This window comes from Chrysoperla carnea, chromosome 3 (assembly GCF_905475395.1).
Source record: "Chrysoperla carnea chromosome 3, inChrCarn1.1, whole genome shotgun sequence".
NCBI classification, from domain to species: Eukaryota; Metazoa; Arthropoda; class Insecta; order Neuroptera; family Chrysopidae; genus Chrysoperla; species Chrysoperla carnea.
Window position 1 is genome coordinate 48846562 of NC_058339.1, and position 16030 is coordinate 48862591.

A 16030-nucleotide genomic window follows, 5' to 3' on the forward strand; every position below is an offset into this window, starting at 1 on the left:
AAATGAACGATCATTTTTCTTGCAGTCTAATAACAAATTGCTAGATGAATTTTTTTCCTGTTTCCCTTCCCCATTCTTTGTTTACTATCATAACATTTAAGTGTTGTAAATGAACATAATATACTATAGATATAATTGGTAAGGTACCAATTGTTGTTATTCCCACTTGTTGCAATACAGAACAAAGCAATTACGAAATTACATTCGTACGTTTTTCACAAGGGAATAAGGTACTATCCATATCGTTGACAGAAAAAAATGTTTCTCATATTTAAAATTGAATTTTATAGGAGCAGAGGAGGAACATGAATATTTGTATCTACAACATTTCCGTGTGTAGCCGTGATAGTTTTACTTTTAAGGTAGTACGAGCGCCAAGTCAAGTTTAGATTTATGGTTGAAATTATTTGTACTATATTTTCAACTTTGAATTTTGATATAACTTCATGAGTGTAGACGGAAAATAAAAACAAAATTTTTCGATATCTGCCTTGGTTTTCGAAATATCAAAATCTAAATAATTAAACAAAATTTTCAATTTTCGATATTTTGAAAATTACTCCAGATATCGAAAAATTTTATTCTTACTTTTCGTCTAATATTGTCAAGTTATAACATAATTCAACAGCCCCCCCCTAAAATTTTAATTTAAAAAAATTTACCTCAAATTTATATTTATGTGAATGAAGAGAAGTACGTTGTTTTTGCCAAAAATTATCAGGTTTAACTATTATTGCTTGATGAACAGCACCAGCTGGGAAATGTTCATGTAGAACTTTTAGAATAGGTTTTATTGTACTCCATGTAGCACCACGCATATCAACCAAAACAGTGAAACCATGTGAACGGGATTCTTCACTGTAACAAAAAAATAATAAAACATGATAAAATATACAAAAATAAAATGATACACTAAGTTGTAGTTGTTCTCAAATTGTATTTAATAATTTAGAAAATGTTTTATATTGTTTTAAAACAACTGCATTGGAAACAATAAATCAAGAATGGTTTTTTTGTTGTTGTAGTTGTAGTTGTAAACCGTTTTGGAAGTGTTTCAAAAGTTATATTGTTATAAAAATTATATGTAGTTTGTAGAGTTACAGTAGTTATATGTAAACACTTTAGTGCTATTACTTAGTATGTTTCATATTTAGATCTAGAGCCAGTATTACTATTTGACCATCATTTCAGAACGGCTGGAAATTTATAAAGCTATTTTCAAGGACATGTTTTTATAAATTTTTCCTGTACAAAAATCTTTCCTCTCTTTTAGAGTACCTATACTTTTATGAATATTTATTAAGAACGTCATTTATTTAATAGGATTACTGAAATGAAATATCATTTTCTCCGAAACTCAAAATAGCAACTCCTTAATGAATAAACATCAATGTTAATGGCCCTTGGATGTTCTTGGCTACATAAATTTTCGGTCTGGAAAAACGCGGCAGGGAATTTATTGGGCATTATGGCCACTTGATAACATTAATAATTATTAAAAAATTCAGCAAAAGTGAACTGTGTATGTATTCAAAATCAAAAATTTTGTTCGAGGTGGTAGATAAGCTAATCGATGCAATATTTTTGTCGGACAAAATATTTTTTTGTTTAATAAAAATAATAATTAATGTTATAAAGGGTTCATAGTGTCCGATAAATCCCCTACTGCATTTTTTCAGACGGATAGCTTAAGTATGACGTTATCATGCTCATTTGAAAACGTACAGAGAATGTTTGGTAGCACAATGCACCCTTTCTGTGGCACGGTCTATAATGTTTATCAGTGCATGTTTGAACTGGTAAATCACTTTGATATGTAATTTATTTGATTACAAGTTACTCTTCTTAAAAAAATTCGGGATTACAGGGGGTCTGTGGCAGCTTTCTCTATAGTCCGCAAATTCGATAATTCGACACTACCTTGTAAAACGTTTGTCAGACTACCGCGGTTCCACTGTACTTCATTTATTTAAACAATACTGTTATATTCAATAACAGAAATTCAACACATTTCGTATTACAGATTGTTGATAATATTTATAACACCCTGTTTAGCACGTTAGGTAGAGATTATATAACCACAATACTGATATCAGAACATTTCATGCACATTATGTAGGTATTATATTATGTAATTAACTATTTGTAATATGCATAGATAGATATTGACTTTTTGGTCGGAAGAAATATACTTTAAAATGAATTGAGAAGTAATCAAAATAGATATTTTCAATATATATATAATTATAACATTCAACGAATATTGCATATATAACATGTATACGCAAAGCCGAAACTAGTCACAAAGAATTTGAAGATGCTCAAAATTCCAATCTTTTCTGAATTTTGACATTATATAAGGAAAACTTAAACAAAAATTCTTTTAAATTTTGATATTTCATTACTGCCTCTAAAATGCATTAATTGAAAGAGAAAAGCAACTAAAGTTATTGCAGAGATTTTACAAAGTACGCAAGATATAAACCTGAACTCTGAAAATGATAAACTTTTCAGGAAAAGGAAATGATTTCTGACCAAAATGTAAAGAGATGCCTTTTATAAATTTTTTTCCGAAGAAAATAGTTCTGGGCGCCAAAATCAGAAACAAGTGAATTAGTTTGCTGTACCATACTTTACTGTAATACAACTTTCTTCACTGTACCATATACGAGCAACATCACGTATACTCTCGTATTCTTCAGTAGTTTTACTGTATGAATACGTTATTATAATATCCAGAACGACAATATTATAGATATTTGATAAAGAAGCAATTATTGAAGTAATCTTCCAATTATAGCTTTGGTACGGAACTTAAGTAAAATAAAGAAAATGTATGAAATGTAAATGTTTCGTAAAAAGTTTTCTAATAGAAAATTTTCCAGCAAGAATGATGATGATAAAATGAAACATGAATATGAGGTTTTGTATACACGATACAATAATACTCTTTACTTGTCTGTTAAAAAAAGTTTTTTTTTTGTATACTTGTGCCTCAGACTTGTTTTTTTTCTACTTTGTTGTTTGTATCTTATATATCTTTCAGAGTTACATATAATTTTTACTCCCTTGTTCAAAATAAAGGTATTATTGTAACCTCAAAAACAAAAAATTACTAATTCCGTGCATTTTTTGTGACACTGTATAATAAATTCCTGTATAATAAATTGTAATTTTATTCTTTAATTATAAAATTACACAAAAATAAAATTACATAGACACCAAATGATAAAAACATCTGGCAATTATAATTTTTATTGATAAAACAACATGAAAAAAGTTGATATGTGCCGACTAGCCGATACGTTTTTGCGGTTTTCGGAAATTTTCGTGATGCTTACTTTACAGCTTATTCGCGCACAAGTCGCAACCGCCTGCAAACGTGTCATAATAAGTTTTGTTGTAACATCGCATTGTTTCTTGATTTTTGCTTTTGCACGGGTCAGAGCGGTGACCCATGACCAATTGAACAATGATTCCCGTAAAGTCAAGTGCAAGCTGTGCTAAATGCTGATTTTATTCAAAAATACCTACATACAAAAAAAGAAGCCGGATAGTCGGCGCTCTTTACTTTACTTTAGTCATCGACTAGCCGGGACATCGCTAGAAAAAGGTTATTTCAGGAAATTTTTGCAGCTTTTTTCGGAAATGCACGCTGATAACCGATTAACGCAAACGAGCAGGCGCCTGAGATACACCATACCTTGCTAATTTCAATTAGAAAATAAAAACAATGAATCATAAAATCAATTTCTATGTGATATTTCCAGTTCAAATTTTACTAGATATGCATTTTAAATATTCCTGAATTCATTTTGACTAGTTGATGAGCGTACCAGGAAGTCATAAGATATCTACATCAGGTTTTTTTTTTTCTTTTTACTCTTTGAAAAGAACAAATATAACAAACAACTGCAATCTGCCAGAATATCATTTGTTATATCATACAAGAAAATAAAGTTTAGTCCTCGTATACTGTTTAAAATAACACACAATGGTTGTTTTACGTCTCGAACTAAAAAGAAAATCGAGACAGGAAAAATATTTATTCAAGAAAGTTTTTAAACTGTAATTATATGTACCTATAAATGGATAATTTTCTGGTATGAAATTGATATAACTGAATTGTATAATATTTACCTTTGTTAATACTTATTTTTAGTTTACAAGTAATAATTGTAAATTACTATCTGTTAGTTTACAAGTATCAAACTATACATAGCATGTGAGCTTTATACATCAATGAATAAAGGAATTAAAAAAATCACACATTAATTTGATGATGACCATAAAAATTTAAAAATTTGTTTCCTCGGAAGATAAACAAAGACAAAAAAATTTAGCAAAACATGACCAAAATAATCCAATCAAAAATTCTCATGACAATAATAAGTTATTTCTAAAATAATCGACGGTCTAAGAACTTTGTACTTTGTAATTTTTATAAATTTGAAAATAGCAGTTCTTATCAAAATGACTGACACTTTTTGTCAATTTAAACTCTTCACTCTGGCTGTCCTCAAAAAGTCAAATTGAACTGTACATTATAATTAAAATTATTACCTACTTCAATTAATGGTTGTCATGGGCTGGTGAAGAAGGTGCATTCAGCCTCTCTAAATAATTGAGGAGCTGATAAATGCAATTATCAACAGAAAAGGTGGTAAAAAACGTATATGGTAATACAATAAGCTCTGTGGACTAAATGTGTTTATCGTGGCCAGCCATTATAACATAACCTAAGTAAAATAAAATAAAATTCGAATAACTTGAATGGGTTTCGACCTGACAACCTTCCTTATGAAGAGCGAAGAACCCCAGACACTACACCATCACTTAGTTAGGGTAGTTATTAATATTTAAAGATAATATTCTTAAATTAATACAACTAAGATTATCGATCGTTTTTTTCAGGTATGGTTCAAGTTAATCGTACAATTTAAAGTAATGTAAAATTGACTTAACTTAGTCCTAAGTGAAGCTATAATAAAAGCGTGTTCATAAAATCCAGAATATTTTTAACTTTATTCAATACTATAATACAAATTAAATTGTTTATACCGGCCCAGAGAAAACAAAAGTAGACTGTAAACTGTAGATTGTTGACATATAATCTAGTAATTTTATTTAGTAAACACGGTAGTTGAAGCAATAATGTCAAAAATGTTTCAAAGTATACTGAATATTATTTATCATGAATTGAAAAAAATTCCAAGAAAACAAAAAATTAGGAGATATATATTATATACGTATATATTATGTCCATATAAAGAAATTTATCAATTTTAATCGATTCACTTTTCTAGGATCCGTATATTCTTAAGTAAATAGTACCTTCAGAAACCAAAATAAATCTCCAAAACAAAGAAGAAATTTATAAAAACAAGCGGGATATTTAAAGAGGTTTACTAGACAACAAACCCCATTCTTCTTTGTGAAATTCAATAAAAATTGAATAAAAAATAATAATTTTTGAAAAATTGCAATTGCCTATGGTAAGTGAAATTATTTTAACATAAATCATAAAATAAATAAAGAGGGAGGGTACATGGTGGACCTGTTTTAATATAAATATAGAGCGTAGGTAACACACTATATTCACATTAAACACCCTGTTTTTAAATAGAATAGATACATTTTTATTAAAATAAATAATTCCTTTATATTGTTAATATTTTATACAGCAATGAATCAATATTTGTGTTGCATTCACAAATTACTTAAAATTGCCATTTCCTGAATGGGAGTTTATCCACACACACAAACATTATTATAAATAAAATAATAAAAATCAATATACATAAAAAATAGTAGATAAAAATTATGTAATTTATTGAATTTTGATAGAATAAAAAAAATACTACTACAAATTTTATAAAATAATTGATACATCAATCATAGAATTCAGCTGTCCTTAGCTCTAGTATTATTTGAAAAGGCTCCAGTCATTTAATTTTGAACGGTGATCAAAAATATCTACTGAAACAAGTAAAAACAAACAATTGACTGAGTTAATTGTTGAAATACCATGTATAGGCAGTGTTGATAACTCTGTCACATTTCACATACATACATATCTGACATATTTAACTGATATTCTCATATAATGCGCAAGTGTTGATGCTGTAGCGGACGCATCTTTCCGTTGGCTATTAATTATTCAATTATAATTAATAGACGAGGAAGGCTGTGACGATGCATTTACCATAACGACATAAATTGTATAAACATTCATTCGATTAATAAATTCTTAACTTTGAGTTTGATTTATTATTTCTTGCGCGTCTTTCAGGAGAAGGTTCAAGTGAAGTCTTCATATTTTGGTTCCGATACCGGGAATCGAACCCGAGCCTCCTGGGTGAAAGCCAGGTATCCTATGCAATCTTTTGTTTTTTTTGACGTCATGTAAATAACAAAAGATATTCACTTTGATATTCCTATATTAATACATACTATAAAATTTGTACCTAATTAACGCCCTCGTGGGTAAATAGTGATGTTTACAAAAAAATGTTTCAAACAAAAGTTGTTTATTTTTTTGTAAGGAACATTTTTTACATTTAAACTTTTATTCTATCTCTAACGGTTTACAAGATGGGTACTACGGACCCATGACCCAATTGACCCATGTTGCTCATATACGAACTTGACCTCACTTTTTACGTCCTAAGCACGCTGTAAAAATTTCAGCTTGATAGCTCTTTTCGTTTTTGAGTAATCGTGACCACAGACGGACGGACGGCCGGACGGCCGGACGGGCGGACGGACGGACAACCGGAAATGGATTAATTAGGTGATTTTATGAACACCTATACCAATTTTTTTTTTGTAGCATCAATATTTTTAGGCGTTACAAACTTGGGACTAAACTTATAATACTATGTATATTTCATATATACATGGTATAAAACTTATAATACTATGTATATTTCATATATACATGGTATAATAACAATTTAAGAGAATCAGAAAATATTTTGGGGGGTGAAATATAAACTTTCCATGAGCTCTCTTTGTAAAATACTTTTGAGAAAAAAAAAAAACACGAAAATCTACTTCAATGTGCGATTGATAAAATTTCTAATTTTTTTGGATCTAAATTATTCAGTAAGTAAATAATAAGATACTGAACAAATTGTTCTTGAATACCATTTTTCAAAAATTAAAAAAGAGCGAGAGGTGTAGTGGGACCCCCGATAGGAACTATGTTCTTTTGCTATGAATTATGAATTATGTATTTTTAATTTTTTATTAAAAATTTTAAAAAAAATGCCGTTGGGTTGAACTGACTTCCAGCGGGTATCATAAGCACACGACCATGACCTCGTTAAAACACTATTCATATTTCAATATAATATATTTAAAACAAATTGTCTGTATTTTTTTCTCTCTTTTGTTCTATTTGTCAAAATCAAATAATTATATTTATTACTCAACATTTCTGATCAACCAGTAGATGGAAATCATCAATCATTACAGTATACCCGGAAAAGTTTTTAAATGTTACATTTTCATGAATAAATACAATGAACTAACTATGCAGTAAAACAAAAAGTCCAAAAATTAAAATAATTAGAACCATATTTTTCATAATATGAATTTATCTCTGTATTAGTGTACATAACCAAAAATTTGCATGATAAACGTTTAAAGTACATGATTACATGCTATTTTATTAAAATGTTTTAACAATAAGTACCTATCATATTTCTATATTGTTGCATGTTTAAAGAATATAAAATATAATTTCTGTGCGCATTTTTCAATTTGAAACTCGAATAATGCTTAAGCATAGTTGTAGCGACGTCTATTTAAGTGATGCGTCTTTTTTATTTTACATACCACCAGATTATTATAACAAAAATAAAAATCACATTTTATGTATCAAAATTTAGGCGTCAGAGAACCCTGGTTTTGATAGTTTTTATACTATGAAATGGAACAAACGAAAACAATGCCAACCAATGGCTGCTGTTATACATACTATGTACATATAAATGTATTTTGTATTGGGAAAATACGTTCTTAAAATGGTCAAGTATATATTTTCTTGGTTCAACAAAGTTTTTAAGCAATCAAACATTTATTTTTTTCAATTAAGTATTGAAATTGTTGAATCATGAAATATTTACTTGTTTTAATTACATTAAAAGCCGTATACGCACTTACTGTAATCGAATTTTTTTACAGTGTATGTGTAAATTCAAAGGATTTATTCCAAAAAAAATAACAACGGAACCTCTTGCAGATACATATTACTCTTAGTTTATCACTTTATATTTTTAGTGGATGATATACACCAATTTTTTTTATAGGCGTTATACTTTTTATGTTAATATGGTAGCTTTTAATATATTGAGGGAAGTAACGAACGTAATAGATATGCGGTTTAACATTTTATGGAACTCCGCCTAATACGTAGTAGGCTAGATATCATTTAATGAATAAAATCTAACATATTTTTCTATATATTTGATTAACATTTAAAACTAGAAAATTTATAGAAAGACTTACAGAAACGTGTTTTAAATAACAACATATTTCATACTTACAAGTTGGTTTTTCTATCCAATCAAAAGAAATATAGAATAACATTTTACAAAATCACTTAAAAGTAATTTGATTAGAATGTAAAATGAGAGAAACCGTATTTTACAATTTGAATCAATAAAGAAAACTTTTTACAATAAAAACTACTTTCTGCGGATCGTTGGTCTACAGAATAAGCTTATAAAAACGAAGGGAAAAGTTATTTACCAATTTTCGATCTGAGGCCTACTTTGGGAGATAATTAACCAAATAAATTAATATAAAGTAAACAGTTTTATCGAATCACAGTTCGACAGACAGACAGAGAGACAACCGCAAATGGACTAATTAGGTGATTTTATGAACACTTATACCAAAATTTTGTTCATAGCATGAATATTTTTAAGTGTTACAAACTTGGGACCAAACTTAGTATACCTTGGTATATGTAATATACATGGTATAATAACACTTTTTAGTAAATTTTATAATTTTTACTCCTTGATATTGTTAAAATGTTTATAAAAAGCATATTTTCATATAGTTTAGAATATTTTCTGTTTATTACGCTTAGTTAACTTACGAGAAAATTTTGTAATAAAAGAATATGATTCATTATCACTTTAGTATGATAAATGTTCCCTCTATATTTGGCTATTTTTTAACACCCGAACTAAAAAAAGGGGGTGTTATAAGTTTGACCTCTATGTTTGTGTGTCTGTGTGTTTATCTGCGGCATCGTAGCACCTGAATGGATGAACTGATTTTAATTTTTTTGGATTCATTACAGGTAGTTTAACAATCAAGTGCGATATGAGGTTTTCGTACCCGAAAAAATTGGCGATGATCTTCAAAATCGATTCATTTTGGAAAACGCATGACATATAAATAATTACTATGGAAATGCATGGTCAAATAAATTTACTATAGTTTTAGTATCGAAAATTTCGGTATCGTTACTTTACGGTATCGAAAATTTCGACATCGTAACTTAATAAAGCGGGCAAGTATCTGCTAGCGTTAAATAAAATTATTTAGTAAAATCATTTCGCAAAGTGAAATGGTAAAATAATTAGGTAATTTAAAACAATAATTCAAAAGAACAAAGTCAACTCAAATATTTCAATTTCAATTAAAATATTTACAAAAATTTGACCCAAAAAATTATCTCTCGAAGTATTATTTTCATCTAATGTCCTTGACCATCACTTTGATGATATTGATTTAAGAAGGAGTGTTATAAGTTTAAAGTGTTTATCTGTGCGTCTGTGTGTTTCTCAGTGGCATCGTAGTCCCTAAACGGTCGAACCGACTTGATTGAGAACATTTTAAAGCAAAGTTTAAAAAAATCGGTTTACAAGGAATAAATCGTAATTGTCGGGGGTTTTTTAAATTTTGTAAATTTCACTTGTTAAAAGTATTACTTCTATGCGCTCCCACCATGAATGCTTATCTCCTTTTATTATTTCTTTATCCGTTAATATAAGGTGAGTGTCAGAGGGTAGACTGCGAGATTTATTCATAGTTCTTTTAAGAACTGATAATAGAAAATAGGAATCATAAAAAAAAATTATTACTCAAGAGTTTTTATTGTCCGAGTTCGCGATTAATATTTCATCAATTTTAATTGAGAAGAGAAAATTGCAATAAAACAAATGCGATTCATTATCACTTGAAAATTGAAGTCTGGTAAATGTTCCCTCTAGGATTGGATATTTTCGGACGACTATTTGAACTCCGTAGAGAACATATTCTGATAATTGCAGAAGAATAATTTACAATCATATAACTTATATTTATGAAATAATCTGTTTTACAAATAAAACCGTTGTAAATACAAAAAAAAAACATTGTACATACATTTAATGTTTATTGCAATGAATCACAACTACTAGCTCATAAAATTCCTATTTGCCTGTCAATTTATCGTGTAATTAATAAAATTGATTCATTTTCTGTGTCATGTTTATACAAACTCGTGCTTCATATAATATAATAGATTATGTTGTAACTAATATAATACGATACGATATGTTGATGTTGATATAGGATTGATAGTGATATAAACAGACAGACAGACAGATACAAATAAATACATTATGCACGTGTTGTTATTTATTATCATTGCATTTGTTTCTATTCCATATTGACAACGTACAATTATTTTAAATAACACTTGTTTTAAATAACCTTGTATGGCTTTTAAATTCTCAATAAGTATTGACCACGACCACATCAAAATATAAAAGTAATTTGTTAATATATATTATAGTAAGATGCAGTTTAATGTACCTTGAATCGACAGCATTTGTAGTGAAATGAGAGTATTTGATCAGAATACAGATAAGCTGAAGAATGGTTGCCAACGTGGTTATATTTCTATTAACTGAAACTAAGCTAATAGTTTTTTACAAGAAAATGACAAAATTTTAATTTTTTAGGCCGTGTATTTATTGATTGGATATTGATGAGCAATTTCTTTATCATATTCCAGTTTCAAATATTCCTCTATCTTTAAAGGTTAAATTTTTAGAAGATAATGTTTCAAAAATGCAAAGTTTAATGTAACATGAATCATTAAAAATATAGTTGAAGTTGTTGCTAGACACACAGAGTTATGGATCCCTGTAATAGAAACCTGTAGGATTTTCAATGTTTTAATCACATTCTATTGGGCGGACTCACTGGCATACCCGTCCGCCGGACGGGTAGTAATCCGAGACTCGGTTTTAAATCAAGACAGGTGCACCGTAATGTTGGTTGCATAAAAAAAATAAACTTTTAATTACACTTTAATGTTAGTTAAATTTTTTCAAAATTGACAATAAGAAAAAAAAGGACAGGAAATCAAGAAAAAAAGCATATTAAGTTTTACATTAGTTTTATGTCATGAAAATTAATGAAATTTTATTCTCTGTTTTTAAATAAATGATTCGCTTTAAAAAAACTTTTATAAAGCTTTTAATAAAACTTTTATACAACTAATGCTTGTGTGTTATGTGACATGTACTTTTGCTATTATTGGATACGGAGATATACTCGAGTATGTTTCTTTCACCTAATTTTCGATGACACTATTCAATCAACTTTAAATTCGGTTTTCGGAAGTTAAGAAAATATCACTCTTATCATTAAAAATTATTAAAAACATAAATATTAAGGGTGACGTACATTTTACATAACATTGTTTGACAAGGGAAAATATTTTTCACATAACAATCCATTAAAAATATTTTGAAACACGCTAGATTTTACTTCAATAAATTATGACAATGTGATGTATCAGGATATCAAACTTAATTTTATTTAACACTAGCAGATACCCGCCCGCTTTGTTAAGTTACGATGTCGAAATTTTCGATACCGTAAAGTAACGATACCGAAATTTTCGATACTAAAACTATAGTAACATGACAAACACGTAAGCGTTGATCTGTACTTGTCTATAAAATTATTAACATGGGTTTTCCATATACAAAATTCACATCCCTTTTAATTCTACCCTTAGGGATAGAATTTCGAATAATTAAGATAATTTCTTAGCGGATGCCTACGTCATACAATAACACACCTTCCAAGTTTCAGGTCTCTACAATCAGCGGTTTAGACTGTGCAATGATCCGTCAGTCAGTGATTCAGGACAAAACATTTTATATGTATAGATATTATGAAATATCCCACAATTTTTCGTTCTTATATTTCAACAAAAATTATCAAAAAAAACTGAAACTTATTTTATGAATTGATTTTACCTAAAAGTCGGTAATTTTGACCCATAAATTACAAAAATTGGATTAATTTCAGCGTATCGTGTGCGTATCTGCTTCAAGACCTGGCATTTTCAGTTTATGTAGATTTAAAACTTCAAAGTCTCGGTGAGGCCGTAATTCGGAGGCTACACATATTATTGTATAATTTTTATAGAAAATAACGTTTTGCTATCGTAAAAAACTTTAAAGTTGAGTTCGAAAAGTGTCATTATTTTTGGGTCATTGGTAAATTTTATTGAGAATTACACCACCACTGTTATAAACTGCATTTATAGCTTTTATGGTTAAGTGAAATTATCTTGGATTTTATTTTTCATGTAAAATTAAAAAAAAAAATTAAAACAAGTGAAAACAAACAATTGACTGAGTTATTTGTTGAAATACCATTGATAGACAGTGTTGATGACGCAATCGTTTGTCTTTTGACGTTACGTCACACACACATAACTGATATTTTAATATTAATACATACTATAAAATTTGCACCTAATTAACGCCCTCGTGGGTAAACAGTGCTGTTTATAAAAAAATGTTTCAACCAAAAGTTCTTTATTTTTTTATAAGGAACATTTTTCAAGTTTTGTTCTATCTCTAACGGTTCATAAAATATTGCCTATATTGCTCATTTACGAACTCACTTATCACGATCTCACGATCTCATTACTTTACTTTTACTCCTTGAGTACGCTATAAAAATTTCAGCTTGATATCTCTTTTCGTTTTTGAGTTAGCGTGTTGACAGACAGACGGACAGACGTACAGAAGGACAGACGGACAGACAACCGGAAATGGACTAATTAGGTGATTCTATGAACACCTATACCAAAATTTTGTTCGTAGCATCAATATTTTTAAGCGTTATAAACTTGGGGCTAAACTTAATATACTATGTATATTTCACATATACATGGTATAAAAGAAGATTGATAATAAAGTTTCGTTATAACAATTTTTCTGAAAATCTCAAAATCATGACTGCTAATAAAATCTATCATACATGTATAATATACACAAAACAGCATTATAAAAATGAGCCATAGATAGTCTAAAAAATAACAGTGGAAATATCTATCAATATCCATGTCTACGTACGTCATAAAAAAGAATATCATAATATCTATAAAATTTGTTACGATCCAGTGAAAATGATAGAATAATACAATAATCAATACACACAGATATAGTATATAGACCGTCGTGAAGTTGGCCCCCGCATTTTTTGTTCCAGAATATAAACCATATGGTTCGATTGTACTCGCATTAAGATGGATTGTTCCAGAATTTCACTCTTTTGTACCACCCCATTCTCGAGATATTCAATTATATATGCGCGGGGGCCAACTTCACGCTAGCCCCCGCATTTTTTGTACTGAAATTTTAATGCTACCTTTCGGAAGAACAATCAAAATAAAGGATTGTTCCAGAATATAAAGGGAAAAAAATCAAAAATACGGGGTGGGGAGCCAAAAATATACCAACCCACTAATACAAGTTAACAAGTTACCAATTCAGTAGAATAACGCTATAAACATAGATTTCTTACAAAAGACTATAAAATTGATATTATTGTTCATTTTGAGAAATGTATACTGAAAACGGCAGCCATGGGGAGGATATTTATAAGGGTGCAATTACATGATGATGGAAAATTATGTAAATGCTACTTCTTGAGACGTTAGTACTGAGCTACTGTATGTGCCAATTGATAGATATACGTTAAAAAAGGATTTTTCCAGAATATTTAATCAATACAACTTCAAATGGGGCGTGAGGGAGCAAAAATTCACCCCCGATACAAGAGTAAGCACATAGCGCATTCGTTTGTACTGGTTTATGAATAGAATTTTTGGAAAGACCACTTATAGAATAACTTAGTTTTCAATTTTCACTACTTTTAAACCAAGAACGTAGCCACAGGGAGGTGATATATATTCGGGGGAAACCTAACCCTCGCTGTGCTGCTTCCTGTGACGTTTGTACTGGGTTACTGTATACGCCAATCGATAGATATACATTAGTAGAGGATTGTTCCAGAATATTAAATCAATTCAACTTCAAATGGGGCGTAGGGGAGGAAAATCAACCCCCGATACAAGAGTAAACACATAGCGCATTCGTTTGTACTGGTCTATGAATAGAATTTTTGGAAAGAATACATATAGAATAACTTATTTTTCCATTTTCACCCTTTTTAAACCAGGAACGTAGCCACAGGGAGGTTAGATATATGCGGGGGAAACCTAACCCTCGCTGTGCTGCTTCCTGTGACGTTTGTACTGGGATACTGTATACGCCAGTCTATAGATATACATTAGTAGAGGATTGTTCCAGAATATTAAATCAATACAACTTCAAATGGGGCGTGGGGGAGGAAAATTTACCCCCGATACAAGAGTAAGCACATAGCGCATTCGTTTGTACTGGTTTATGAATAGAATTTTTGGAAAGACCACTTATAGAATAACTTAGTTTTCAATTTTCACTACTTTTAAACCAAGAACGTAGCCACAGGGAGGTGATATATATTCGGGGGAGACCTAACCCTCGCTGTGCTGCTTTCTATGACGTTTGTACTGGGTTACTGTATACGCCAATCGATAGATATACATTAGTAGAGGATTGTTCCAGAATATTAAATCAATTCAACTTCAAATGGGGCGTAGGGGAGGAAAATCAACCCCCGATACAAGAGTAAACACATAGCGCATTCGTTTGTACTGGTCTATGAATAGAATTTTTGGAAAGAATACATATAGAATAACTTATTTTTCCATTTTCACCCTTTTTAAACCAGGAACGTAGCCACAGGGAGGTTAGATATATGCGGGGGAAACCTAACCCTCGCTGTGCTGCTTCCTGTGACGTTTGTACTGGGATACTGTATACGCCAGTCTATAGATATACATTAGTAGAGGATTGTTCCAGAATATTAAATCAATACAACTTCAAATGGGGCGTGGGGGAGGAAAATTTACCCCCGATACAAGAGTAAGCACATAGCGCATTCGTTTGTACTGGTTTATGAATAGAATTTTTGGAAAGACCACTTATAGAATAACTTAGTTTTCAATTTTCACTACTTTTAAACCAAGAACGTAGCCACAGGGAGGTGATATATATTCGGGGGAAACCTAACCCTCGCTGTGCTACTTCCTGTGACATTTGTACTGGGATACTGTATACGGCAATTGACAGATATACTTTAGAATAGGATTTTTCATGATATTAAATTAATCAAACTGCAAAGGTTGGGGACGTAAACGGTATTATATCCCACCGATACAACAATCAACAAATATCTTTCTCGTTTTTAGCTAATATATTTGCAAAATGTTTTTACTGGGCTGTTATCAGAAGGTTGGGGGAATTTATGTGGAGGGGACAAAGACAATGTGCCGATTGATATGTTGACGCCGAGTCCAAACAGCTTGTGATAGAATTTTACATATAGTTTATATATATGAGAGAAGTTTGTGTAAATGAAGTCTGTATATGTTGTACTAGAGGAAGGGGAGGAATATTGTTTAGGTAAGTGTTGTGCAAATTATTTACTTTCTAACAAAAATTAAAACGCACACCGTTGTTTTAATTCTATTTGGATTGACCGTTATTATTTCGGACTTTAAGCCGTCGTGTAGCTGCCATTTACTTGAAGCACGAAGGCAGTATGCTACATAGTGCCCAATACTATTCTCCACCTTTGGAGGTAAATTTGTAATGGCAGCGACAAG

The 16030-nt window shown here is 30.0% G+C and overlaps 1 protein-coding gene across 3 annotated transcripts in view; it reads right to left on the bottom strand.

The window, feature by feature from the left end:
- Nucleotides 1-16030, bottom strand: part of LOC123296432 (triple functional domain protein) — a 343272-nt gene that overhangs the window by 302270 nt on the left and 24972 nt on the right. For all 3 annotated transcript variants that reach the window (XM_044877904.1, XM_044877905.1, XM_044877903.1), the window contains exon 2: nt 663-858. In XM_044877904.1, coding sequence (XP_044733839.1) covers nt 663-858 — 196 coding nt within the window. The remainder of the gene's footprint in view (nt 1-662; nt 859-16030) is intronic.